Raw genomic sequence first — 25,863 nt, 5'->3', positions numbered from 1 at the left:
TACATGATTTGCATATTTATTGTAAGCTTCTTAATAGCAAGCCACATGGTAGAAGAGGTATATAGAGTGCACTGTGCTCCGAAGCCTCAAACAGTCCAGCCTTGAATGCTCAGTATTGGCATAATTTTTATAAAGATACCGCACCTACTTTGCAAGCAGTTGTCTTGAGCATGAAAGCAGAAAGCACTAGAGTTTGTGTCATTTCTCAGAACTTGCTGGATCAAGATGATTTTCTTCCAAAATGTACACAGGTTAGCTTGGTTCCCCTTGTGCAAAGACAGCTGTGGTAGGCAAGAAAGCATGTGATAATACATCCCTTGATGTAAGTGCAACATAATGCAGTGCACAGAAAGAAGTAAGAGTTGTGGCAGATGGCGCATCTGGCAAGGCATGCTGAAGGAAGTCATTTTGAAGCAGCTGTTTCTGGAAAGTGGCACCACCTGCATTCTGGATAAGTGAGTTTTGTTATTACAAAAAGCTGGCAACAGAAATGTTTGTTGCAAAGACCACACACACAAGTAAACAAAGAAAACCTTTATTCCAAAACTACACCTTGTCTGGCATCACTTGGCATTGCCACTACACAGCAGCAGCTTGATATGTGCAGATGTGGAACTTGACAAGATTACCAAACCCTACCCACTACATCACACGGCTATAAGCTGTAAATTAAGAAATTCATCACACACGTGCACAATGTGCCCTGTGATATTTTGTTCTTGGGTGAACACACATTCTATTCAGTAAAATATGCCATCAGATTCAATAATGCATAAAACAATAACATACAAATGTAGAAATTAATGTACTAAGAACTTGCAAAAAGTTTAGACACAATATCCTTCTTGTTCACTTTGCCCATAGCATTTCGTGGTATTTCTTGAACAACCTGCAGTAACACTGGAATCATGGCTGCTTCCATTCGAGCTTTGCTCCATTCACGCAGCTCCTGTAGAGTTAGTTCAGTTGCCGAGTCTCGCAGAGCGACTGCACATGCCACCTTCTCGCCCCAGGTAATGTCTGGCAGGCCAACCACAACACAGTCTTGGATATCTGCAAGAATACAGTAGAGAACTTGTCATACAGCTGCATTCACGAAAGAAATTCTTTGGGTGCTGGTGCCCTAGGGCAGCACCAGTTATTGACTAGTGAAAAAAAAGCACCATTGTTGAACATGTTATTGTTCAGCACAAACTGTCATTGATGTACAGGGTGGCCACAAATTTGAGAGAAAAGATAACCTTCCTGTGCAGGTTTCCAAGTCCTACAGCATGCTATGCATGTCACTACAGGTGTGGAAAATGTATCTAAAATTACAATTTCTTCATATGTAAACATATATGACATATAACATGCACATAAAATTGATAGAAAAAAAAATATATCAGCTGTTTGATGTAGAATGATAAATATCAGCCAAGTATTGTATCATTTTGGAGCACTCTATCAACGCCAAAGTGACAACTAATGCAACTCTCCCAAAGTGATGCAAATAATGGGTCCTCGCCCATGCTACAGTTGAGTGACTAAAGTGATCTCATTTAGACGCCCTTCATGCGATGGCTATCCACCCGACATTTGCATGAATTTTTTGCTCTCTTCATGGTAACTACCTTTCATGGGCGACCACAGACAACCCTGTTGAAGAGCATCCACCGTGGTTGTGGGAGGCAAGTGCTGCCACCGGGTACCTACCGGTAAAATAGGTACAAGCGCGCTCCCGGCCTGGTGCTCAGCCATTATGGAGCCTCAATGCTTGGAAAGGGGCGTTTGTCTCTAACCCGAAGGTGTCCCTACCTCAATAGGTGCATTTGGGGTGCCACACGAGAAATTGCCGCCATGGGAGCGGCCCAAACATTACTTTTTTTTTGTGCTCACAAGTGTTTAGACAGGAATTTAGAGTGCAGGCGCTTTTCCCAAGTGTTTCACTCCTGAAGGAAGCTGAACGCCAGGCCGGGGTACACTTGTGCCCATTTGAACCAGCGGGTGCCCAGCGGCGATGGGAATCGAACCCACAACGCACTGCAGCCAAAGAGGAACATTGTGGTCAACCTATATTTGCATATAGGTTGACCTTTGTTTTCCGGAAATGTTACCCAAAATGTGGAATTGACCTATAGTCATGATCAAAGAATCTCGACCTATATTCTTAAGCAAAGCTTGCAAAACTACCAAGCTAATTGAGATTCTCCATTGCACACCACTGTAAACCCAGTTGGGAGATTATCCAGACCGAGGTTAAAAATACTGCATATCCAAAGCACCCAACGGCACTAGGGATGTTGTCATTCGGGGTTCCGAGGATGGCCTACGAAGCATCTGATGACAATCTCTCTGGCAGTTCTGACGAGGATGCGGCTCGTGGCATCGACATGCACCATTTAGTAGCTAAGCTTGTGGTAAATAAAGGTGTGTCACATTAAGAGTTTTTCGTTTTTCTAAAAAGATAGGGGTCAACCTATATTCGGGTTCAACCTATATTCAAGTAAATACGGTCCTGACTCTGTCCAATTTTTCCTGATGCTTCCACTATTTATTTTATTTTGTCGTCTCTTTTGTTTGTCGACAGTCGTGAGTAGCCAGAGCAGTACTCTATCCCAGGTGAAGTACTGCTCTGCCCACTCACAAATGCAAAAAAGTGTGAAGAGGCATTAACATCGCAAGAATGCATTGCTACAAAACCGCAGCCCTGCACAGCATTCCTATTTTTGTTAATGCGCACAAAATTATGCAACACCGTGAACATGTACCAACATGCCCAACATGCAATCAGTGTTCACTTGATCAATTGCTGCAATTCAATCAGTATTGTGCAATCCTCTCTCATCTGTTACATGTCCTTCCTCTCCATTGTGCTATCAACTCCAGGTGTTCTGCCAGCGCAGCTGTGCAAGAGTTGACACTGAGATGTGACCACCCTGCTGCTGCCCTTCTTGCCATGTGACCTGTGACATTCCTTAAAGGGGCACTAAACAGAAACACTAAATCAGGACTGATAGACTATTCTTTAAAAGCTCTATTTTCATTAATATCGCATAAGAGGTTGATTACTAAAAGAGAAAATGAAGCCCTAAGTTTTGTTCCTTGAATTTCGCGTGAAAGCTGCATAACTGGTAAATTGGTGTGACATCGTGGACTGCAAGGTATTTCCTCATATTTGGGCCTCTGTGGCACAGTAAAAGTTATCAAAACTTCCTAAGTTTTGGCTTCCTTAGAATGCAACATAGTCTATCTTTACCAATTAATGATTAAATAGGCTTCAGCAGATGCCGTCAATACTCATGACATAATAATGAGCAGGTGCCAAACTCGAAGGCGACATCACCATCAGTCTTTCACTTTAATGTCTTTTCTGGCTTATTGGGCCTTCTCACACAGTAAGTGAGAAGGCCTGATAAGCTTTGATATTGTTAAGGGCAATTCACTAATACAGCTCAACTTATTTTCTCTTGAGTGTCCAGTTAACACGTCATCAGTGGCGTAGCTAGGTCGTCTGGCACCCGGGGCCCTAGGTCTTCTGTCACCCCCCTCCCCGGGTGTAGCCGGCGGAAAGAGGGGTGTCTTCAGACGTATGTGACACCCCCCCCCCCCCCCCTCTCTGGCCCCTTGCAACCGGGGCCCACGGCCCCCCGGCCCCCCCTGTTGCTACGCCACTGCACGTCATGCCAATGCCTCGCCTCCTCCGCTCCTTGGATTTGTGACAGCTGTCCCCACTGCTGGAAGTTCTGCACCAATACTAACCGCAATGTTCAAGGGGTATCCTGCTAAATGCTATCACATTAAAAGAAAAAATCTGGATCTGGCCTAAAAAGAAAGTATGGATCATGGCGGCCAGACAAAATTAGGCAGATAGCTGTGTGGGCACAGGCCCAATTAAGTGGTGTGGCACTTCCCAACAACAGCTGAAAATAAGAAAGTTTTGTCTAATGAATTAACCTTAAAATATGGCATGATCTGTTTAGTGACATGCTCTTTACCTAATTCATAATAATCTGTCTAAATTGTTGGATTACCAAGAAACAGTGATAAGAACTGGCCACAAGATGCTTGCCATCATTTATTAAAAACAGATTTTGGGGTAGAAAACGATACTAACAACTTTTACCATTACGGCTGCACCATCATCATCACGCTGCTCTTCACATTTCCAACAAGATGTGTGCATTTAAACAGTGTGCCACCTCAGGTCACTTCAAAATCTACTCAATGAAAAGACTCATGAAGCCAAGAACACATTCTAAAGTTTAGTATATTTTCAATGTTGTGGAAGGCTGAATGAAGGATAGGAGTTACGTGACACCACGAGACACAAAAAAAAGGTGGCAATGCAGAGTGTGAACTTCTGTGGTAATTAGACCTGTAGTAACATAAATAGAGCATAAAGACTGAACCAAGTAAAGAACCTGTGTGACATTCTCACAAAGGATATGCCAATGATGACTTCAAAATGCGTGACAGAGCCCTAACGTGGGGACGGTAGGGTAAATTGTCAAAAAAAAAAAATAATAATAATTTCATTAATGAAAAATAATACACACTGTGCAGAGCAAAACCATGCAGTGGCGAATGCATAAAAGCAGCCATAGCTATCTAAATATGGCACCAAAAACCGCTCCTTCTGGTATTTAAAAATGGATACGAGGGTTTGTTTGATGTTGTTTTCCATCAGAAAACCTTTTTTTTTATTTCATTACTAAAAAGTAATGCTGTGCAGAGCAAAAGCCTTGCAGTGGCAAGTGCACAGGAGTTCTCAAAGCCATTTAAAGAATGGTGCCAAAAAACCGTGCCTCGTGGTATTTAAAAATGAACATGAAATGGCATTTTTCTCAAAATCACTTATTTAAAAATTTTCAAACTTTGATGCAATTTTTCTGAAAAGCTATGCTGCCGATTACGCTGAAATTTTCTCAGATTATACTGAAATCCCTTGCAAATAGTCTTAACCTAAAACTTTGAAAAACTGTTTGAGTTACAATTCTGGAAAATAAAATGGGAAAGTCTCTCTCACAGTACGTGAAAAGTGAGGGCAATATTTTTTTCTTGTGAGATGATTGTAGGAACCCAATTTCTTTTAGGTTCAGTTTAAAGCCACTATCACGTGGAATTATTGTGCAACATTTCACGGTCATACTACCTTTTGTTTCTGAGGAAAGGTACATTTAATGTTGCACCCCAGCCTAAAATTTGATTCTTGGGCACAAAAAAAAAAAAAAAGGCTTCAGTGAAAAAAATTGCATCAAATGAGGCCGATAAGCATTCTTATTCAACATGCAAGATTTCAAAATAAAATATGGAACAGTTGCGGCGATATAAAGCTGAAACCAAGATGACCCATTTACCCTCCCATACCCCCTTAACAATAACAGATAGCCACACAATACCGCCTTCACCTTTGATTTCATCTCTTTTTCAAATCGAGCACTGTCTGACAAAGTTCCATTGACAATCAAGTGTATTGAAATATTGCAATGTTTGCCATAGTACACAGTGGAAAAAAATTAATTGTGGCTAACAAAGTGTGCACATCCTTAGAGACATGGTGGTTCGCCCATATCTCCAAGTTGGTTCGCTTGAATTTTGGTGCCGTAATGCCAGACAATGGATTTTTTTGACCCATGATCCATCTAAGTCTTTTGCCTTATCCTCAAACTTGTGACTTGTTACTGTTCAGTTAACAGTACTACCAGCAATTATGTTCAAGACTATTGCAATAATTGACATGGCTCATCACATGCAGGCAAGTAAACATGCACAACTTTTCCAACCTTTTATATCTTTGGTTAATGTAAATGCCATTCACAGGAACACTTTCTTACTTGGTTTCCGTTGTTATAGTTGCGTTAAGCCTGTTCTTTTATATGCTTCTTTCACATACCTCCATTTCGTGCACTGAAGTCCATGCCTTATTCATGCACATGATCACCCACCACAATCCTTCGGTAATTTGTGCTGGTAGGTCAAACCATTACACAAGTATTCTTTGCCCCCCTTCTACAGAAATATATTACAACATTCTTCTGCTTGAACTTTCTTTTCCAACATTTTGCACTTTCCATAACTCGCCAACATGCAGAACACTTTCTGGACAAGCTGCATTATAAGTGCACTGAAACAATTTTTTTTAACTTAGGAACAGGCTGGCATAAGTATGATTATCTTCAAGGATTTTATTCCTGAAAAAAGTTTTTAAAAAAGAACCAAATATGAACGGAGACATGATGAGTGCAATGTTTACTTTCGCTGTTCCTCCTCAACCCCTCTGTTCCTCTCAGCTGAGGTGATGCCAATAGCTGTGCCATGCCTATTGCTTTTTTTTCTTCTCCTTGTGGCAAAACTTTGACACTGGCATCTGACATAAGCATCTGAGGGTGACAAAGGAGCTGTGCAGGACAGGTGGGATGTGTTAAGCTTCTCCATTTACTAGAAGACCTGGAAGGGTGTGCATGCATGTGCAAGCTTGTGCTCATGAGTAATTCGTGGCCACAAATGATTGCCCAATGGCTGGCATCTATGGGCCGTCACGAGTCTGCTGTAGCATCATCACTGACATTGCATAAGGCAGGGAAAACAAACAATCATAGGGGTTTAAGGGAGCCGCAAGAGAGAGCAAACAATGTAATATTGTAAGTTTCCTACTGCGTGCATGCAGAATAACATTTGATTCGCACATTCACAGCAGTATTGTCTACAAATCGGAAACCTTTTCCAACCATGTGCAAAAAAGCTTTAGTGCCTCTTTAAAGGGTTGCAAGCTTCTAAAAAAAGCTAACCACAAATGTGTACCATATTCCCTGTGCACTCGAACTATTATTCTGTTATTTTCCATGGTTTCTACATAACAGCACCAAAAAAAAGGCTACACATATGCTTACAGATCCGACATACACAGCAACATGGCAATGCAGAAAACTCATGATGATATCCAAATTCCAGCAACATTACTGGCAATGCCACTGTAACATATTGCCTTTTGAAGTGCGCTGCATCACAACAGATGCACAGCAAAAGTCAAGGCAGCTGTTAGTGCACACTACGAAGCTCTGTGTTTGGACAAGTACTCAAGAGTGTGAAACTGCTACACCTTGCAACAGTCAATTCACAAAAAGTTTGGTTCAGCAATAGTCACTTTACAAACAGTTCAGCAATGTTACCTGGGTGTGCTAGAAGGTGACGTTCTACATCCAAAGCACTAATCTTGTAGCCCCCACTTTTGATAATGTCTGATGACGTGCGACCCAGGATCCTGTATGCTCCATCTCTGTATTCAGCAGTGTCTCCTAGGAAATCAACAAGCAAGGAAAAGAATAAAGGCAATGTCCTTAAGGAACTGAAATCATAGGGCATACCAAAAGAAATAGCTGCTATTTATGTTCACGCAAAAATAAATCTAGTACTTATCTATGTCTGTCATTCAGCAAATGCACCACAACTTGCATACATCAGCAGCACTGTACAAAGTCACGGGCAGAAAGGGGATGCTTTAATTCAATACAAAACAATGCCTGGCATCAAATTTGAATTGTACGACAAAGTTATATTTTACTAATTATGCGCCATATCTGCAGTGTCTGAAGCGGGTGGCACGAGGGGTACCCCCTTAAAGGGCCCCTCCCCAGACACCATTGCAAATTTTAGCTATACACTATAAGTTCTAAAATGCTGTCTAGGGATCATTTTACCATACGAATTTTTTGTAATCGGTTTGTTATTGGAGGAGATGGAAGAAATTGAATGTCCTGTCACCATACCGCCAGGAGGTGGGCATGACTGCCAACAGAGACACTCTCTGCCTCGAGTAGTGTCCGCAAGTGACATTCCTTCCCCTCCTTCTTCCACACCGGAGCCCAGGGGCAGCGTCAGGTTCATGTGACCAGCCCCGCCCTCATTTCTTTTTCTTCCGTCTCTTCCTTTTTTGCTGTGCAGCGCATTTCCAGTGGTGGCGTTGCACGTTCCACATTGTACAATTTACCAAAGTAACATGTCACAGTGAGCGACGTTGCTAGGACTGCGTCCTACATCACGTCATTTGTGTGTGTCACCCAACTTCTCTGGCTGGGAGCGGTGCTGCCTTAAGACAGAGGATGTGCTGAGTTTGGTCTAAAAATTTCAGCTGTGTTCACTGGCACGCAGTGCTACAATATACAATCATCACTGTGTGAAGGATATGATGCGCTCGTTTGTTAAAAATGGCCAAACCTGGTGAGGGTGGTCTTTCCTTTGAAGGTTTTCTTGACAAGGATTGCTCTGTTGGGCAAACAGCCATTGCTGCCCACACCTTGCTCCCACTGCCCTTTTATACCTGGCACTTCTGACCTTTCTGGGCATGTGAGGTTAACAACTTCTTTGCTAGGAGTACCACTCAGCCATTTTCAATACATCATGGCAAGAAGCCTCTTGGTCACATTACAACTATAGTTTGTCATCAGCGCTATATATTTGTAGCCCCAATATATTAATTAAATTTCAGAATAGCATAGAACGTGCTTTCAGCACTTTGTTAACTGAAAATATTGCTCTGCAGTTATTTAAAAGCATCAAGAATCATGATTATGATAACAGACATAAAAGTGCACAGTAATTATGGCTTCACAGTAATTTTGTTCAGCTCTATACATATGTTACTTGCTTTCACAATCTCTCTCACAGCCACAAGAATATTAGGATCATGAAGTGGTCATTTTCATGCAGAAATATAAAATGAATATATAGGCTGCTTACAAGTTACACAGATCATGAAAGTTGAATATGGTGTGCAATTGGGCAAATTGGTATAACATACTTCGTGCTACAATGCTGTTCTACACCGTATTGCGAAGTGTCATGGGAGTATTTGATATTTGAAGAAAATTAAGCCCATGGAGCATTAGGCCAGAAAAGCACTGTCCTTAGCTTTAATAAGGGCAATGACCTTTACAAGTAATTTTTTACAAGGTAAAGCAAGCAATAATGGCAAGCATGGGGTTTTCCACTCCTATAAGAAGCACATAAGTATTTAATATAACTAAAACATTTCTTTGACTTTATGGGGAAAAAGAAAACCTTTCATTATGATGCCAAAGGCATATATATTTGTAAAAAATTTATCTGTATGCCTACATTCCAAACACAAGCTGTTACGCATGCTTGAATGTTAAAGATGTGTCTAATAACAGTGAATGAGCTTGTACATCCTATATGTTGGATTCTAGAGACTTTCTGCCAGAGGGATTTCAGTCTTGTCTTAAATTGGTACATCTTTATCAAATTACAGATGCGTCAAATATGCCCTGTGATCACCTCAATTCAAGAGAGAGGAGACGGATAGAACCAATAGCATTCAACATGTGTGCTCAGGAAACGGCAGCAGCCTAACCCATGGGTGTAACCACAAGAAGGGCTTTGCATAACACATTAAGCTACATCTAAACTAAGGATGATGAAAGTTGACAAGATAGAAGCTGAAATGAAAAACTGCTGTGCTATTGCCAGGTTCCAACATATGTGCATAGCAGTTTACTTATTGTACCTTCAAGGCCCGAAGGTGTTACAAGGGAGTGGAACGAAATACAGAGGATGTGCAGACAACAGGGCATAATAATAAAAGAAAAAAATTTAGAAAGTGCGGATTAACAAAAGTATTCTTCAATAGTAGTTCTAAAAGCAGATGTATCAGTTATGTTAACAATTGAGGCCGGCAGCTGATTCCATTCATTGGTAGTTTTAGGAATAACTGAATTAAAAAATAGGTTCGTGCGACAGTCTGGAACGCTTAATTTATGGTGATGGTCAGTACGAGATGATATGTATGCAGGTTCGGACAAAAGCTCACGTTTTAATTCCGGATTATAGTAATAAATTTTGTGCAGCAGTGATAAGTGTGCTAACTTCCTACGGGATGAGAAGAGACGGAGGTTTAAAGTAGCCTTCATAGATGTTACGCTTGATGTCCAAGAATAGTTAGCAAGAATGAAACATGCGCTACGATTTTGTATAGATTCTATTGCATTTGTTAAGTAATCTAAGCCAGGGTCCCATATAGAAGAGGCATATTCAAGCTTAGGACGTATTAGTGTTCTGTACAGAAGTAGCTTTAAGTTAGCGGGTGCCATAGAGAAATTGCGATGGAGGTAACCAAGTGTGCGGTTAGCATTGTTAGTGATGTGGTTTATGTGTGTTTGCCAGGAAAAATTATATGTTATGTGGATGCAGTTGAGTAAGTTGTTTATGGTACACTTCATATATTGTGGAACAGGATGGCACTACAGCTCCACTGCTTTGTTAGTTTACACTATGTTCACAAACCTGTATAAGAAATTTACAGCACGAGTTTTCACCCTTGTGACTTATACTCGCAGACAACTTTCTGTGGCAACGAAGGGAAAGCTACGGAGGCAAAGCGCGCACAAAAGAGAGTGCTTTTGAAGAAGGTCTCACTTTTTCATCTGAATTAGTTTAAGGTGGGGAAGAGAAAAGAAAAACAGCTTATTTGCAACACCAAAATAGGACAAAACATACCACTGAGTGTAACATTTGACTTACTTTGCTGCTTTTTTCTTCTGTGCCTGGGCAAATGCAAAACCATTGCACATAAAGCTATGCTGATTCAATATTTGCTCTAAGAAACCGAAACCACTCTCAAATGCTGCTGGACTACTTGGTGCAGCAAAACATGACCAGAAACTCCAGTTTAGTAGCTTTCCCTTCACTTCCAGAGAAAGTTGTCCGCAGGTATAGCACATGTCCAAGTGCTGATTAAAAAAATTCCTTACTACTATACAGCAAAGGTAACATGGCAGTTGAAATCCAAAAGTAAAGTAAAAAAGAAACTATCCAGAAAACCTATTATTAGCTTAAAGCATGCATTATTATTGCAAAACTAAAGCCAGACAGTGTTCAAGAAATCTCAGATCGCCTTCAAAACAAGTACAATGCCATTTCTCAGCTTACTGTTTCCAAATTTATGATGAGCAATTTAGGGAAAACCTTATTGCAGCTGGTGACAGTGCTTAGGTTTTCTTTTAGCAAATTGCAAATAATAAAAAATTTGAAATAACAGATCAAATATCGTCAAATTCGATTTGGTCTTTGAAACGAGTAATTTCAATCATCAACTGTGAGGGATGAAACCTAAAATTGGACCAAGAGTGTGATAAATTTCAACCCCCCCCCCCCCGTGCCTGCAGTTGACAAAAGAGAGAGATAGAGGTTACGTAATGGAGCATGCTATGCATCGCTCAGCGAGCCAAACTTTTCTGCCTAAACTACTACCATTTGCACTCACCAAAGAGTCGCGAGTATGTGAACAGTATACTCATTTGTTCCTAATGGGTCATATGCACATTTAATAAATGCCTCATAATGTGCGATGTAGTGACTGAAGCTCGCTAATGTTGACAATATACTGTGTGAACATTGTTTTATATTAAGGGTGAATACGGTTTCTCATCATTTGAAAACTATTTGGCATTCTAAGCGTTTCTTGCACTATCTAAAAAGTACTCGATTTGGTTTAGAAAATTGATATTTGCACACCTCTGGGTGTTGCAGTAAACAAATAAGTCCCGAACAATAGCTGGCTGCAATTCTGCAGTATTAAAGCTCCCTAAAGTAGCATACTAATACAAATTAGGTTGTTAGTGCTATGGTGCACTTCCTGACAACCACCGCAGTTCTGACAAAAACTTATTTCTACAGCATGGACTGCATCACTAAAATGGACTGCAATTGGTCTTATAATCTAGCTTTGCCACACAATGTGAAGACGCACTTTTTCATTCATTACAATACAGAACAGAGGCTGATTGCATATTCACTTAATCTGATTGTTCCTGCAAAGTAACCAAGCCTCTTTTAAAAAAAATTATGGGGTTTTACGTGCCAAAACCACGATCTGATTATGAGGCACGCCGTAGTGGGGGACTCTGGAAATTTGGACCACCTGGGGTTCTTTAAAGCGCACCTAAATCTAAGTACACGAGTGTTTTCGCATTTAGCCCCCATCGAAATGCGGCCGCAGTGGCCGGGATTTGATCCCGTGACCTCGTGCTTAGCAGCCCAACACCACAGCCACTAAGCAACCATGGCGGGTCAAGCCTTTTTACATTGAAGAAACTTTTTTTTTTTTTTGCACAAAGAAGATGTACAAATCTGTTTGGAGACAGGATAACATGACTAGGATATACTGGCACTTGCAAGTGCCCATCAAAACTACAAAATACCATAACGAAATTCAACTAAATATAAAATATAAAGTTATTATGAGCTGTTTGACAATGTCTAAAATTTATCTGTATTGCATCCTCACTGCATAATCATGACATGTTCTTCAAAGGACACTTAAGAGGAATATTAAGCTGCATCAATAAATAATGTTTCAGCAATAACAAAATAACCAGTCTTACCACAAGAGGAGGCACATTAAGCTGTTAAGGAGGCAAAAACAGGACTGGGGACAACGCTGCCGTGAAATCCCCGCACCAGCTTGGCACAACATCAAGGATTTTGACAGTGTCTTGTCGCATCTAGTGATTTGCTTATCAGTAAGCAATGTCTACATTGCATTCTAAAAGAATCAGACTCAACCTAGCAGGTTTCAAAAACATTTCTTAAGCAAAATGACACGAAATATGAGAAAATACCTTTAAATCCGCACCACACTGACCTACAGGCACCGAGACTTCAGCACCAAATTCAAGAGAAGTTCGGCCTACATTATGTCCAGTATTAATTCACATTTTTTCAGTCCAAATGAATGAAATTAAGAGTTTCGAGAGAATACCCTACCAGTTTGAACTGATTTATTGTTCCTCTTCAGTGCCCCTTGAAATGTTACTTCTGGATTTGAAACAGCTTATCTTACTTTCAGAGAAACTTGCATTATTTATAAAACTTTGGAAGTAACTACAGTAGACTTCTGTTAAGATGAACTTGAAGGAACTGTGACAATACGTTTGGCTTTCAGAAGTTTGCCTTAAAGGCCAGCTGCAACAAAATATTAATTTGGCTAAATTGGTTATAAACGAGTAATACATACTAGAAAGCTTTAGAATAGCATTTTCAAGCAAACAAATGCCTTAGGTATGCAAAGAAATAACATCATCCTTACTGTGCTCGCTTCATAAGCTATTAGGATTCTGCGGCTCATGTATGCTAGGTTAACATACATTTGGCCAGTTTAATGTACATAATGTTTATGTATGCAAGGAAACGTGAAACATGATGGCATTTGCTGCTTCTGCTTCAGTGCGATTTCCTCAGTGGCTGCACTCTCACTATCAAGGATCACCAATTAATTGTGAAATAAGCTCTTGCTTCCTCTAAGCCCACCTGAAATACCAGTTAATAGTGCCTAGCACATTCGATTTATGAAATTAGGTGAGAATCTGGTGTCCATAGGGCTGACAAGATAGCCTGGCATAAAAACGACAGGATGGTTGCTAATAGACGGTCTTGGCTTGGACATGTTCGACACAAGGCACCAGACAATGCCCTGCTTTTTACCATTCTCTTTGTGGTCCCATATCTAGAGACGTGCTTCATAGCATCCAGCAAAGAGATTATGCTTAATGTACATAAGGCGCTGAACACTATTTTAAACCTGTCTACTACTGAAGCAATCGTGGCAAAGCTGCAGGGCTGGTAATTATCTAATTTTCTTATTAGCAGCCTTTAGATAGTGCCTAAGCAGACAGCAGGTGCAGTTGGTGGTTAGTGGACTTGATGTAAGTCCCAGCACGTCTCCTCCGAGACGTTTCAGTGCGCTGCTGGGGGCATCTAATCTCAAAGGTCATGCCAAGGGGCTGCGTGTTAAGTCACGTGTCACTTCTGGTGAGTGGTAATGCCGGCATGTTTTTTTTTTTTTTTCAGTTTTGGTATAAAAAATACTACCTTTCGCAAGCCTTTTGCAAGCCTTTTGCGATGCATCCACTTGTATTTCAAGTGTACAATTTCGCATGGAGGCTGCTCTATATCTACACTATCTGAAACTAGGCTTTTTCTGCAACCCAAAGTTTTGTTGCAGTTGGCCTTTTACAGAAGTGATCCAGAAAACTCAAAATATACTATTCCTGGTGCACCCAAACATCCATGATACAGAACGATAAATGAGACAGCATTAACACCAAAAGCCAGAAGAAGAGCCATTTATTGGATTCACATGATACAAAGTATTGCTTTATGCACTCTTAGTTAAGCTGTTGAGTTTCTTGTCTGCACTGTGTAATTCTGTGCGCTGTCACAAAAGCTGACACTTCAGCTAGCTTGCTCAAAAACTCTTCAATGCCCTCATGCTCTCTAAAAATTCTTGTAAGGATTCAGGGCAGTATCAGCTGCACCATGCGAGAACATCGCTGGTGCAGCTATGTGGACTATATTCTTTTCTGTCTCTATGGAAAACCAACCCTTTACACATTGTTCTTCATATCTGAAAATTTTGCTTAACTCCGTTCGTTGCTAGCAGGAGTCTACTTCATATTATTACTTCTATAGGGAGTGATACTATACGGATATATTTGGTCAAGGAAGCTGCAAAGGTTAAATACATCATACATAGTACTTCCAATAATAAAAAGATGCCCCTGATAGTGTTGTTTCTTATTTTAGCCTGCAGCAAAATGTGAAATACCAATTTGTCCTTAAATTTTACAGCATCACAGCACAACTACTATACAATGATGTCATACTACTGTGATGCGACAGAAACTGAATTTTAAGGTTCGCCACGTTTAAGGATGGCTCCAGAAACACTGGTTTCATCAATTGCAGGTCTTCTCATAACATAATATCACTTGCAAGAGACAGATACATGACAAAATCTCCCAAATAATGGCAAAAACAGCGTATTAAACATACCCGTTTTAAACCAGCCATCACTCGTAAAGGCCTCCTTAGTAGCCTTTGGTTTGTTCCAGTATTCCTTGAAGACGTTTGGCCCTTTTACAAGAAGGTCACCAGAGTCATTTTCACTTCCTTTGACAACTTTGGTTCCATACTCATCGCCAGTCAAAATCACATCATAACCTGTTGCAGCATAGGCATTTGGCTTTGCAAGACAGACTTTGACACCTGGGAATGGCTTGCCTACACATCCTGCAAAAGTAAGTTAGAGAATCCATGTAGAAAAAAAGATATTAGGAGAACAATATTCAAGGATCTTGTGCAGTGCCTACCAGGTTTTCGTCTTCCATGAAGAGGATTTGTGAGTGCCATTCCAATTTCTGTCATTCCATAACGTTCCAGTAATGTATGCCCAGTTATTTCTTTCCAGCGCTCAAACACAGGAAGTGGTAGTGATGCTGACCCACTCACCATCAACCTATCAGATGAAACAATAACAATCCACGGTATCTAAATGTTACAAGCATTTTACTCAAGTATGTGCTAACATTTATTTAAAGCTAGTGAGCTGAAAAAATAACTGCCATCTTCATATTAACACTACAAATCTCCAAGCCCAGCACTGCCAGGTTGAAATTAAGCAATGAAATACGTATAGGATCCTTCATTTTCGGGTTGCAGGTTTTTTTTTTTTAAATCGGAGGGGTAAAAATATGATGCCCTTTTTAAAGAGGAAAACAAGGGAGAAATCACAGTTCTTGTTGTCTGGCAGCCCAAAGCTTGGGAGTTTCCTGAGGACTTTTCATAAATGATTAACACAGGCTCCTTTTGGACATAAACGTTTCACTTAATGAAGTGCGATCACTCACAGGAACATAATAAAAAAGAGCTGCTGACAAGCCATGTGATGAACGTATCTATACAAATCATTGTTGACAGGCATTATTTGCACTTTTTAAAGAAATCACAAACAAAAGCAAATATGGACAAAGCGTGGCAATCTTTTGTTCACCTTGTTTTTTGCAAATTAACATGGGATAAATAGCACAAATAGTAGCGGACATGTTGCAAAAGGTGTGATGCTCTTATGTGCATTACTATTTGCATTCTGAGAATTGTGTTCATCCTAGACCTGCCGGGGCCTACGTACCCTAATTGAGAAGACACCCTCTCAGCATCACAACTACCATTTGCAATGCAAAGCAATGTCAGCCCTGTGTTCACTTCCTAGCACATTACCATCGTTTACACAAGCTGCTACAACGGCAACAAGCTTGTGTTCACTTAAGGCTGGAAGGTGCTGAATACACTACATATGCCGGTTCTTGTTTGAATGTTAAGTGAAAAGGAAGCATATATCATATTCATATACATTAATAATGTTAATATGATTCCCAAATTTAAAACAGCATGAAGGATGGGACAGATAGGCAAGAAACATGAACAACGAGGTGCAGACCTTCAAATATTTCATGCTGCGCATGGAATATAAGAGCAAAAAAGGGAAAGGGAGTCGTGGCGTAAGTGCAAAACAATTCATATCATGCAATGGTCGTTGCATTTGCAACACTTTCATTTATTCTTAACCCTTTACAAAAGAGTATAACATTGGGGAAAAATCGTGTTTAAACTAATTGTTATAAACCTTCTTTGAGGTGCAAAAATGGGAAAGTATCAGGTTTAGCTGAAAACAAAGGACCCTACCTGTATTTTGTGATGATATAGCATGCCAAATCCAAAATTTTTTATAAGCTACTCTGCAGGCCATAAAAAAAGTTCAATGGGTGAAATTCTCACACTTGCTTTCATAAGCAAGTATTCCCGCCCCTCATGCTTCTAGGCCAGGATGCTGAATTGACAGATAAAGGTAATCCATGCTCAGCACCTCGAAGGGAAACGATTCCTTACAATTTTTTGCAACAGCACATGCAATGCCGGAGCTGCTAGGGCCTCTTCCCAGTGTGTTTTCTATAGATAAATCAACCTAATGCTGTGATGCAAAGTGCTTTCTTGCTACACAACAGTCAAATGGTTGAAATGGGAGTGGTCTGCTGCATAATTTTTCAGGTTAGTTGCAGCAAGGCACACAAGAGGTGGCAGTCTCTCACTGAACTTGAGCTTTGCAAAGCAGGTCACGTAGAGTTAAAAATTTTCAAATGTTACACTATTAAAGAAATGGCTTGGCTGACTTTTTAACTTTCTACTAGAGCACATATTTAAACCAAAGCAATGAAGGTAGACAAAATCCAAGACTATTACATTTGCAAGACAGTCATATCAAGCCAAGAGAAAGCAGAAAATCAAATGGGGCACAAAGAAAGCAGTGCAGGCTTAACCAATAATTACTATTCGAGGAGCCTCAACGCTAGGATTGCAAATAAATTAACATGAAATAAATGCCATAGCAAACAATGGTCTGTACCTGATTTTTTGTGTGCAAGCTGCACGGATGAATTCTTTGCTTCTGGAGAAGGGAGCACTGCTTGAAAACATTTTGTCGTAATGTTGTACAAGCTTTGCATAAATTGTTGGGACTGCCATATAAACATTGATTCGAGGCCCTCTTGTTGGAGGTTCAATGAGATAGTTCCATACCTGTAAAACAGTTGCTTTCTGCAGAATGAATGTTGCTCTGCAGCTCCAGCATTTAAAGACACTCATTTCACACCATACATCCAAGGTCTATGTAATAATATTAAATAGCTTCTACATTGCAAAGCAGCCCATGTTATGAATGCTACTATAGTGGAGGGCTCCAGGTTAATTTTGACAACCTAGTGTACAGTATGTGTAAAGAAACCTTGGCACACAAATTTTTGCGTTCAACCCTAAGCAATCGTGGATATTCACTAGATGGCCAATGGAAATTCGAGAGGCGTTTACTATTAGACAAAAGGCAGCAGTTTTACAGATTTGTCAAACATTCAAAATTGGGTACTCAGTTTCAGCAAAAAAGCGACCATCATCCCAATCTACTTTTCATCTATACCCCACCAAATATACATTTCATGCAGTTTCCACTGACATGGGCTAGTTAAATTCAGTCGCATGCATGCAGGCATTTCTGAAGCAACACTCTGCTTCCCTTTGCAAGCATTTATATAGCCTGTGCTGGACCACATGTTGGTGCTGGAGTCCAAAAAGAAGGGGTGAAGTTCTACTAGTGAATTTTGCCAGTTGTAAAAAAATACATATAATGCATGGCATTGATCCAATCAGTCTACAAATATCCCTTGAGAACTCGTTTTAATGTTGCTGTTTATTAGCTATTCAGCTCCATGTTAATGCATATCCTTGTGGTGTCCACACTGATGTTGTCCACACTGATGTTCGATAAGAAATAAAATATGTGGAAACAGTTTACACTGAAGTGTGCAACTAATATTCCACCCATGATTTTGCATTTGCAAGTCACAAGAAAAGAACATTAATCGGTACAATTTATATTCATTTTCACTTAAATGCATAACAGCTACTTATGACTGTGCCTTGTATACCTGTTAGAAACCCTACATGCACATCCATTAGTGGATGTTCTTTGCATCAACATTACAGATATTCCTGTGACAAAGTGTTAGCATTTTAAGTGAATGTTCCGCAGATATCTGTGGTTAGCTGGGACTACTATCCGATCACAGCTGTGGTGGCAAGGAACCAAACCTATGACTTGTACTTAGTAGCAGAATGCTACAGTTTCTGAGCCAGTGGGGCAGCATTCTGTTTGTGCAATTCAAGTTCTGTTTAATGCAATAAACAAAAATGAGATCTTTATGCCTGTTATTCATGGAGAGAATAAGAGGAAACCAAAACTTTCTCACAATATTTGGCAAATGCCACATGATCTTGGGTTGCAGCGCGAAGGGACACGGGCACAGACTAGAAGCAGACAGGATAAGTGCTAACTTTCAACTAAAATTTTATTGAAACGAAGAATATATATGTAGGTTATTGCAAAAAACAGCAGCATAAGAACATGACAAGGTATAAAGACATCAGTTAAACGTATCAGGAGGTAGGGAAGTAAAAAAAAAGGGAAAAAAAATACTACTTCAGATTAACACACGTGTTGTGAAGATACTGAAATTCGCATTCTAACAGAGGCAAAGATGCATGGCTAACGCAAATCTCTCTTAATCTTTTAATGTAGAATGCCTCGATTATTTCCCGTGTGGTTTGGCATTTGTGTCTTGAAATAATTTTTGTGTCTGACATGTTTAGACATGTGTCCCCTTTTGTGCCTTGTAACACTGGTATAGTTCATGAGATTCCACTCATGTGCGGAAAAACTTACATTGGACAGAGTGGCAGGTGCATTAATATTAGACTAAAAGAACACAAACATTCACTTAACAACCCTAATGCTTCACATCTAGCGTCACATTGTCTCAATTGCGGTTGTAAACTTTTGTTTGAAGACAAAAATTCTTTCAAGACACAAATGCAAAACCATACGGGAAATAATCGAGGCATTTCACATTAAAAGGTTAGGAGAGACTTGCGTTAGCCATGCATCTTCATTTCTGTTAGGATGCAGTTTCAGTATCTTCACAACACGTGTGTTAATCTGAAGTAGTGTCTTTTTGTTGTTTCCTTTTTTTTTTACTTCCCTATCTCCTGATACGTTTAACTGATATGTTTATACCTTGTCATGTTCTTATGGTGCTGTTTTTTGCAATAACCTAAATATATATTCTTTGTTTCAATAAAATTTTAGTTGAGAGTTAGCACTTATCCTGTCTGCTTCTAGTCTGTGTCCATGTCCCTTCGTGCTGAAACCCAAGATGATGTTACCGTACCAACTCGCCCAACTTTCTATCCTTTTGCAAATGCCACATACTGTGCTATCTGTTGCTTTGTTGCTGGCCAAGAATGCAAAATTAGTAGCAGCAGATAAGATAAACATAGCCAATGTACAGCAGTGTGCAAGTGAGGAGTTAATGCCATAACATGGGGCCACAGTTTATAGTAATCCATGTAATCCATTTCATTTTTCCCCCTTCATTGACTTGGACAATGCTGTACCATTGTTGTTACCAGGATTGGCCACTCAGTGCAACAGTCAATATGAAAAAAATTTAAAATGAAATGGATCACTGCAAAATATGGCCTCAGGACTATATTTCATGTCACTTTATGAAGTCAGGGAAGTATTTACTGACACCTATTGATTTTTAGACTCCTACACCGGAAAGTTTATATAATGTCTAGGATATAAAGCCCTCACAAGGTATAGCATTATCACACACACACACACACACACACAAATTGCAATATTGAGTCATTTTTTACTGATTGAAACAGCCAAATTGCAGTGAATGCAATATACGATCTTCACTGACAGGCTTTAAGGTTTCAAAGCTACACATTGTCTAAAAGGACACTCATAGGGCTGCTGATTAACTTTGACCATTTACTGCTCATTACCAGTTATTGAAATTTCAGTATGTGCTTGTGAATATGCAACTACCGGGACAGGAATCGAAATTACAACCTTGTGCTTCGCAGCAGACCGTGCCAGCTGCTGACCCACCAGACATTGCACAATACATTAATGTTACATTATTACAGAATTTAGCATTCTTTTAGGATACATGTCACCGTAATGAAATACAGAGGAAGGCAACTAGCAACTAGCCTTTCAGTCTTTGTCGAAAATTCCCAGGCTTGCAACTAAGGCTGGGCCTGCAGTGTACCAGATTTTCAGAGCTCCATCCAGTAAAGATAGCTCACTATCACCCTTCACAATGTTCGGAATGCCAGGAGTGCCACAAGAGTCTTAGAACAGGGACCAGCAGTAGCTCTAGGGCTACATTTTCTAATGATCCATTTTTTATTCTGTTCATCCCTTGTCATTAGCTCAAGCATGGCTCAGATGTAGGCGTTGCTGGGACTAACTACAAATTGCAACACGCAAGAAGTACTTAACATGAAATGCAACTTTACAAAATATGGGTTGTGGTCCATATGCACATTTTACTCTCCATAATCAGCACAGTTCAGCACAATATCTTAACCCACGCATATAAGGAGAGGAGGTATATATGAGGGCACTTTCCTAGGGTTGCCAACTGTCCCAACTTTAGCGGTACAGTCCGAACAACTTTGAAGTAAATGTCCCGAGTCCCGACTTCACCCGTTTGGGGGATGGCCAGATGTCCAGGCTTTTGCTTTTTCTGCTGAATAACATTCAACAAATTATATTTCCTGTTATTATAAACTTGGTTGCACACATAAATTAGCTTTTTTTCTTCTGTTTTCATTGTCAAAATATAAAGAAGGTTCCATTTTTGTCTAAGTTTTAGTTCCGTTGTAGGCACTGGTCATTCACGGTACCTTTACATGTGCTGGTAGCCATGCTAGTCAGGCAACTACTGTGCCTTTCTTGCTTAAAATCACGACATGGTAGGAATAACAAAATTGCGAAACTATTTTGCACATACAGACTGGCGCCTCCCGTCAATGACAGGGTCGGTCGCTGCCACCCCCCCCCCCCCCCCCCAGCTCGACTTTGCACACTCGAGAGTTGCCCCCCCCCCTCACTATGCAATAGATGCGCCTGCTAATTTTTTTCTTCATCTGCAAGTCCCCTAGGTGCCTCTCCCAGCGCTGTTTTCTTCTGCAGTTACTTGCACTCCTGGACATGCTAGTGAAAAATCACTAAGGCCCAAGGTGCCAGTTTCAATGGTGGATTAGATCTTGTACATCAGGGACCCCAATTAGCCGGATGTATACATATAAAAATTTGCAGTACACCAAAGATGTAGCTAGAAGGATGGAAGGCTGGTGGCAACTACTTATGGTGCTGTATTCGAACTAGCACATTTACTTGAAGATAGGTCGTACATGAATATATGTCGGCCCCTTATGCTGAACTCGACAAGAAATAAAGTTATAATTATTATAATTATCATTGTGAATGATTATATGAATTATTTAGTATTATTATAGAATTATAATTTGAACATAGATCGACCCACATCTTTTTAGCACGGAAAACTTGAATATGACACACCTTATATGCTGTAAGCTCAGCTACTAAATCTTGCTTGTCGATGCTACAAGATGCACCTTCATCGGAACTTCCAGAGAAGTCGTTCCAGTCAGATGCCTTGCACGTGTCCTCGGCACCCCAACCGAGATCCTCAGACCCCTTGTGTGCATTGGATATGCAGCATTTCTTAAAGCCAGTTCAGATAATCTCCAGAGTGGCTTTACGGCAGGCGCGACGGAAGAGCTCTGCTAGTTCGGTACTTTTGCTAACTTTGTTCAAGAATATAGGTCGTCATCCTTTGGTCACGAATATAGGTCAATAGCTCATTTTGGGTAACATTTCCAGGGAAAGAAAAAAAGGCCAAGTAGACCTATATTCAAATATGGTACAGTGCATTACAAACATTCTTGCGTTACACAAATCTTTTTATCGAAAAGCTGCCAAAAATGTGTTTATAAAGGTTGTGCCACTGCCAGCACTTTGATGTCAATGGATAAGTGATACACGATCCCTCATGCAATAACAGCTTGGCATACTTTGGCTGAAGATAGCATCACAAAGCACCACCCCAAGTCATGGAGGGAGGAAACCTTAGGCCAACCCGACTGCTTCGGAGAAAGTGTGGTCAAAGTATGACATCTTTTTAAAAAAAGGAGCACTAGAACTGGTGGTCACGTTGCTATAGCAACCATGCTTCAGTTGCATAGTCGTGTAGGGCAGGCAAATGTGAGCTGCATTGGCTGTTGTGTGGCCAGTGGCACATCAGTGCTTGCGCTGCAATGGAGCTGGCCAAGCATTGGATCTACATGCAAATTTGCAATGTGCAGAATATTTGCTTTGATGCCACATCCTGCAATGACAGCAGCACAAGTTCAACCTCTTTAGCAAGGTGCACCAGGAGGATGGAGGCGAGGCAAGCTGGTGGATGCCCAAGAAAAGGCGTGACAGGAAGGGTAGAAAGAAGAGAGGGAATGTCGCAGAGTTCTGACATTCAGCTTCAAAAAAGTGATGACAGGGCCTCTGATGCTTGATTTCCTTCACCCACGTTACCAGTACTGCTGTTCTCAGCTCAGCTATATCACTGGTATCCCATAACAGTAACATGTATACACCTGAATAAATAATTGCAGATGCCTTCAGACTGAGTATGACACCAGTGACATATGACATATGACACCTTTTTGTTTTCTTTAACAGAGATTTTACAAATCAGCTGGCTTCATCTACTGGTGTGCATTTACAACCTACAGCCCTGTGCTAACCATAAGGTGCTGCAACTGTTTCAGTCTCACAAAAGGATCATTGACACCAGTTTCTTAGGCTTTGACAGAAATGAGACGCCTGTCAAGAAAATGTGCATGCATATTTTGCCCCCATGAATTCAGCACGCCAGGCATTGCCTAGCCCATGGCCAAGCAAAAATGCACGAAAGCTTGTATACACTCTATGAATGTCTAAGCTCACACAAAGTTGTGCTTTTGTCAGCCTCAACAACAAAAAAACAAGAGGAGGTGAAACTTCCACCAGCACATAAAACTTCCATGCAGAATCCCTATTGGTTCCACACATGCATCACGTCTTCTTTTCAAAGAAATCATGAGTAGCAGAGCTGTGCTGTGTTTTCTTTTATTGTAATTTCATCACAGAAAGTTAATGCTTTACCATCAAAAAAAAAAAAAAAAATGTGGATCTGTGCATACTCTTCTTAGGCATTCATGAGGATCAGTGTCAGCCGAGTGATACCCTAAATGCCTGCAAATGTTTCTAAGCGCAATCTTTAGTCAACGCTAGATTCTTCACAGCTGCAGAAATATACACAAAGACCGTTAGAAATCCTGAGGTGGTTCTATGCTGGATGGTGCAGTGCTGAGCCACTCAACCAAAGTTCAATGAATCCTTGTTTTTCTAAGCAAAGCGTTGCCTTGCGATGTGTATTTTCCTGCCTGTGTAAATTCCAAGTATGCTTGACATATTGAGGCACTATTGAAGGCTAGGCACTATTGAAGGCTATGTCCACACAAGTGTGCTTGCCCACACTTAAAAAGTTCCTAGCAAGTTTCAATTACAGGTTCCAGGATTCTACCAACACATCTTAAGGGACTTGACAGTATTTACAGAAGCTCCACTTACTATTTTGAAAGTTTCAACCTGCTAACTTTATCTGAATCCCTGTGCAGATTCTTTAAAAACCGAAAACCATCCCTGCACAAACCAAAGATAGAGAACACGGCCGGGATAACATAAAACTATTGCAATGTTTTTATTCCAAATCTGCCATTAGCAGAATACGTACTGAACAGCTCATTCTGTAAATACCCTCTCTCTCTCTCTCTCTCTCTCTCTCTATATATATATATATATATATATATATATATATATATATATATATATATATATATATGGATAGCACAGATAGAATGTGACACACACAATGGTGCGCACCACTGCATCTGTCCCCCTTCTCTGTGCTGTTCCGTTTCACGTTGACAATGTTCCATGAGGCAAGCTTTATACCAGAGCAGCAGCACGTGTTCATTGGTGAACCTGTAGTAATAAGTCCTTCTCCGAGTTGACACTGGCGCACGCTCAGCCCATACAATGTCGCAGTATAAACAACATAATTTTAAAAAAATGCATAACTGACCGCTGCAATGCCAAGAAGCCTTGGGATTTCTGAAATTTGAGCTTGGTGGCTCGTGTTTTGTAGCACGATATACACTGATCAATAGCAATGGTGCCAAAACAGTACTGTTATGTCTTCCTAAAGTCCAAAGTCATTCATATGCTCAAATTCCTTCTTTTTTAATACCATATACGTGTTACTAGTTGACGGTACGAACTTTCAGAACTAACAAGTGTCAACTTACTTCAGCTGCTTCAAACTTCGGCAGCATAACACAAGTGCTTCCAGCATACAGGGGAGCCACCAGAGCATTCACTATGCCATGTGTGTGATGCAGGGGCAATGTGTGGAGTACAGCGTCCGACGAGCTGAATTCCCATGCACTGATTATGGCCGAAGCTTGAACAAACAGGTTGTTGTGGGTTGTGACGACACCCTTGGGTGGTCCTGTAGTGCCACTTGTGTACAGTATTTGGGCATCCTTGTGCTTTAGTCGCTTCCACTCCTCGGTTTTCTGCAAATAGATTTAGGTCGCAGCGCAACACAAAGGTCTCAACCATACCTACCTGTTTCGATGCTGTGTATGTTCCTTTGTTCAGCTCGTCGTCAAGGACCACCAAGGGTAAATCTAATTCTTTCGCTATGGGCTGCAAACGGTCGGCATATGCTTTTGTGCTCACGAGGAGCGCGCTTTGAGAATCTTTTATGTAATATTCTAGAACCGAACGTGGATGATTCCAGTAAAGCGGTACGGCGACATGACCCCCTAGCCAGCATGCCCACTGAGCAATAACATAAGACACTGTATTGGGGCACAGAAATGATATCCGCTCTTTCGCGGAGCCTTTTAGGACGTCGTCAAAGTGCGCCTGCAGAGTACTACTACTAGCCAAAAGGTTTGAATAAGTATACGTCCCTTCGACATCCACTAGTGCTAATCTATCTTGATAACAGGCAGCCCTATTAAATATGGACTCGAAAGGTGGTGGGAAACTATGAAGTAACCGCCGGGGCAATCGCACGCACTGCAGTACGGCAGCTGGGACGTTTCCTAGTATTCTCGTCATCGCAGGAAAATACATATCGCAAGGTTCCTCAATTATCGTCGCTGCGTGTCACACTACATGTATAAAGTGCGCTCTAACATCCATGAAATGAACGAGTGCATAAAATACTCAGCACAACCGCACAACCCGGCACACTTTTCGTAGAGTCGGCAAAGAGACTTTCGGGCAGTACACGGAGAGCGCCATGTCTAACCGTACGGAATATCACCTTCCACGGGCAGTTTCGTAAAAATCCGATCTTGTACAAATCGCTACTTTAGATTGATAGCCTCCTGCGTTAAAGCATAAACTATTATCACTCGCTACTACGATGGCGGCTTAACTTTACAATTGACTTATCTCAATATACACAGGCACTTTTCTCTACA

General features: G+C 40.7%; 1 protein-coding gene across 2 annotated transcripts; it reads right to left on the bottom strand.

The window, feature by feature from the left end:
• Positions 1-519: 519 nt before the first annotated feature.
• On the bottom strand, positions 520-25,863 carry LOC126545347 (malonate--CoA ligase ACSF3, mitochondrial-like). Of its 2 annotated transcripts, none has more exons than XM_050193161.3 (7): positions 24,995-25,863; positions 24,673-24,942; positions 17,237-17,427; positions 15,147-15,292; positions 14,830-15,066; positions 7,152-7,277; positions 520-1,053 (listed from the first exon to the last, which is right to left on the bottom strand). In XM_050193161.3, the coding sequence occupies exons 1-7, from the start codon at positions 25,508-25,510 to the stop codon at positions 809-811; spliced, it is 1,731 nt and encodes a 576-aa protein (XP_050049118.1). In that variant the 5' UTR covers positions 25,511-25,863; the 3' UTR covers positions 520-808. The 2 variants fall into 2 exon arrangements, with proteins under 2 accessions (XP_050049118.1, XP_050049119.1); XM_050193162.3 differs by having other exon boundaries at positions 17,237-17,409.

This window comes from Dermacentor andersoni, chromosome 1 (genome assembly GCF_023375885.2).
Source record: "Dermacentor andersoni chromosome 1, qqDerAnde1_hic_scaffold, whole genome shotgun sequence".
In the NCBI taxonomy this organism is placed as follows: domain Eukaryota; kingdom Metazoa; phylum Arthropoda; class Arachnida; order Ixodida; family Ixodidae; genus Dermacentor; species Dermacentor andersoni.
Note: the sequence above shows the minus strand (reverse complement) of the source record. Positions and strands in the feature narration are given on the sequence as shown.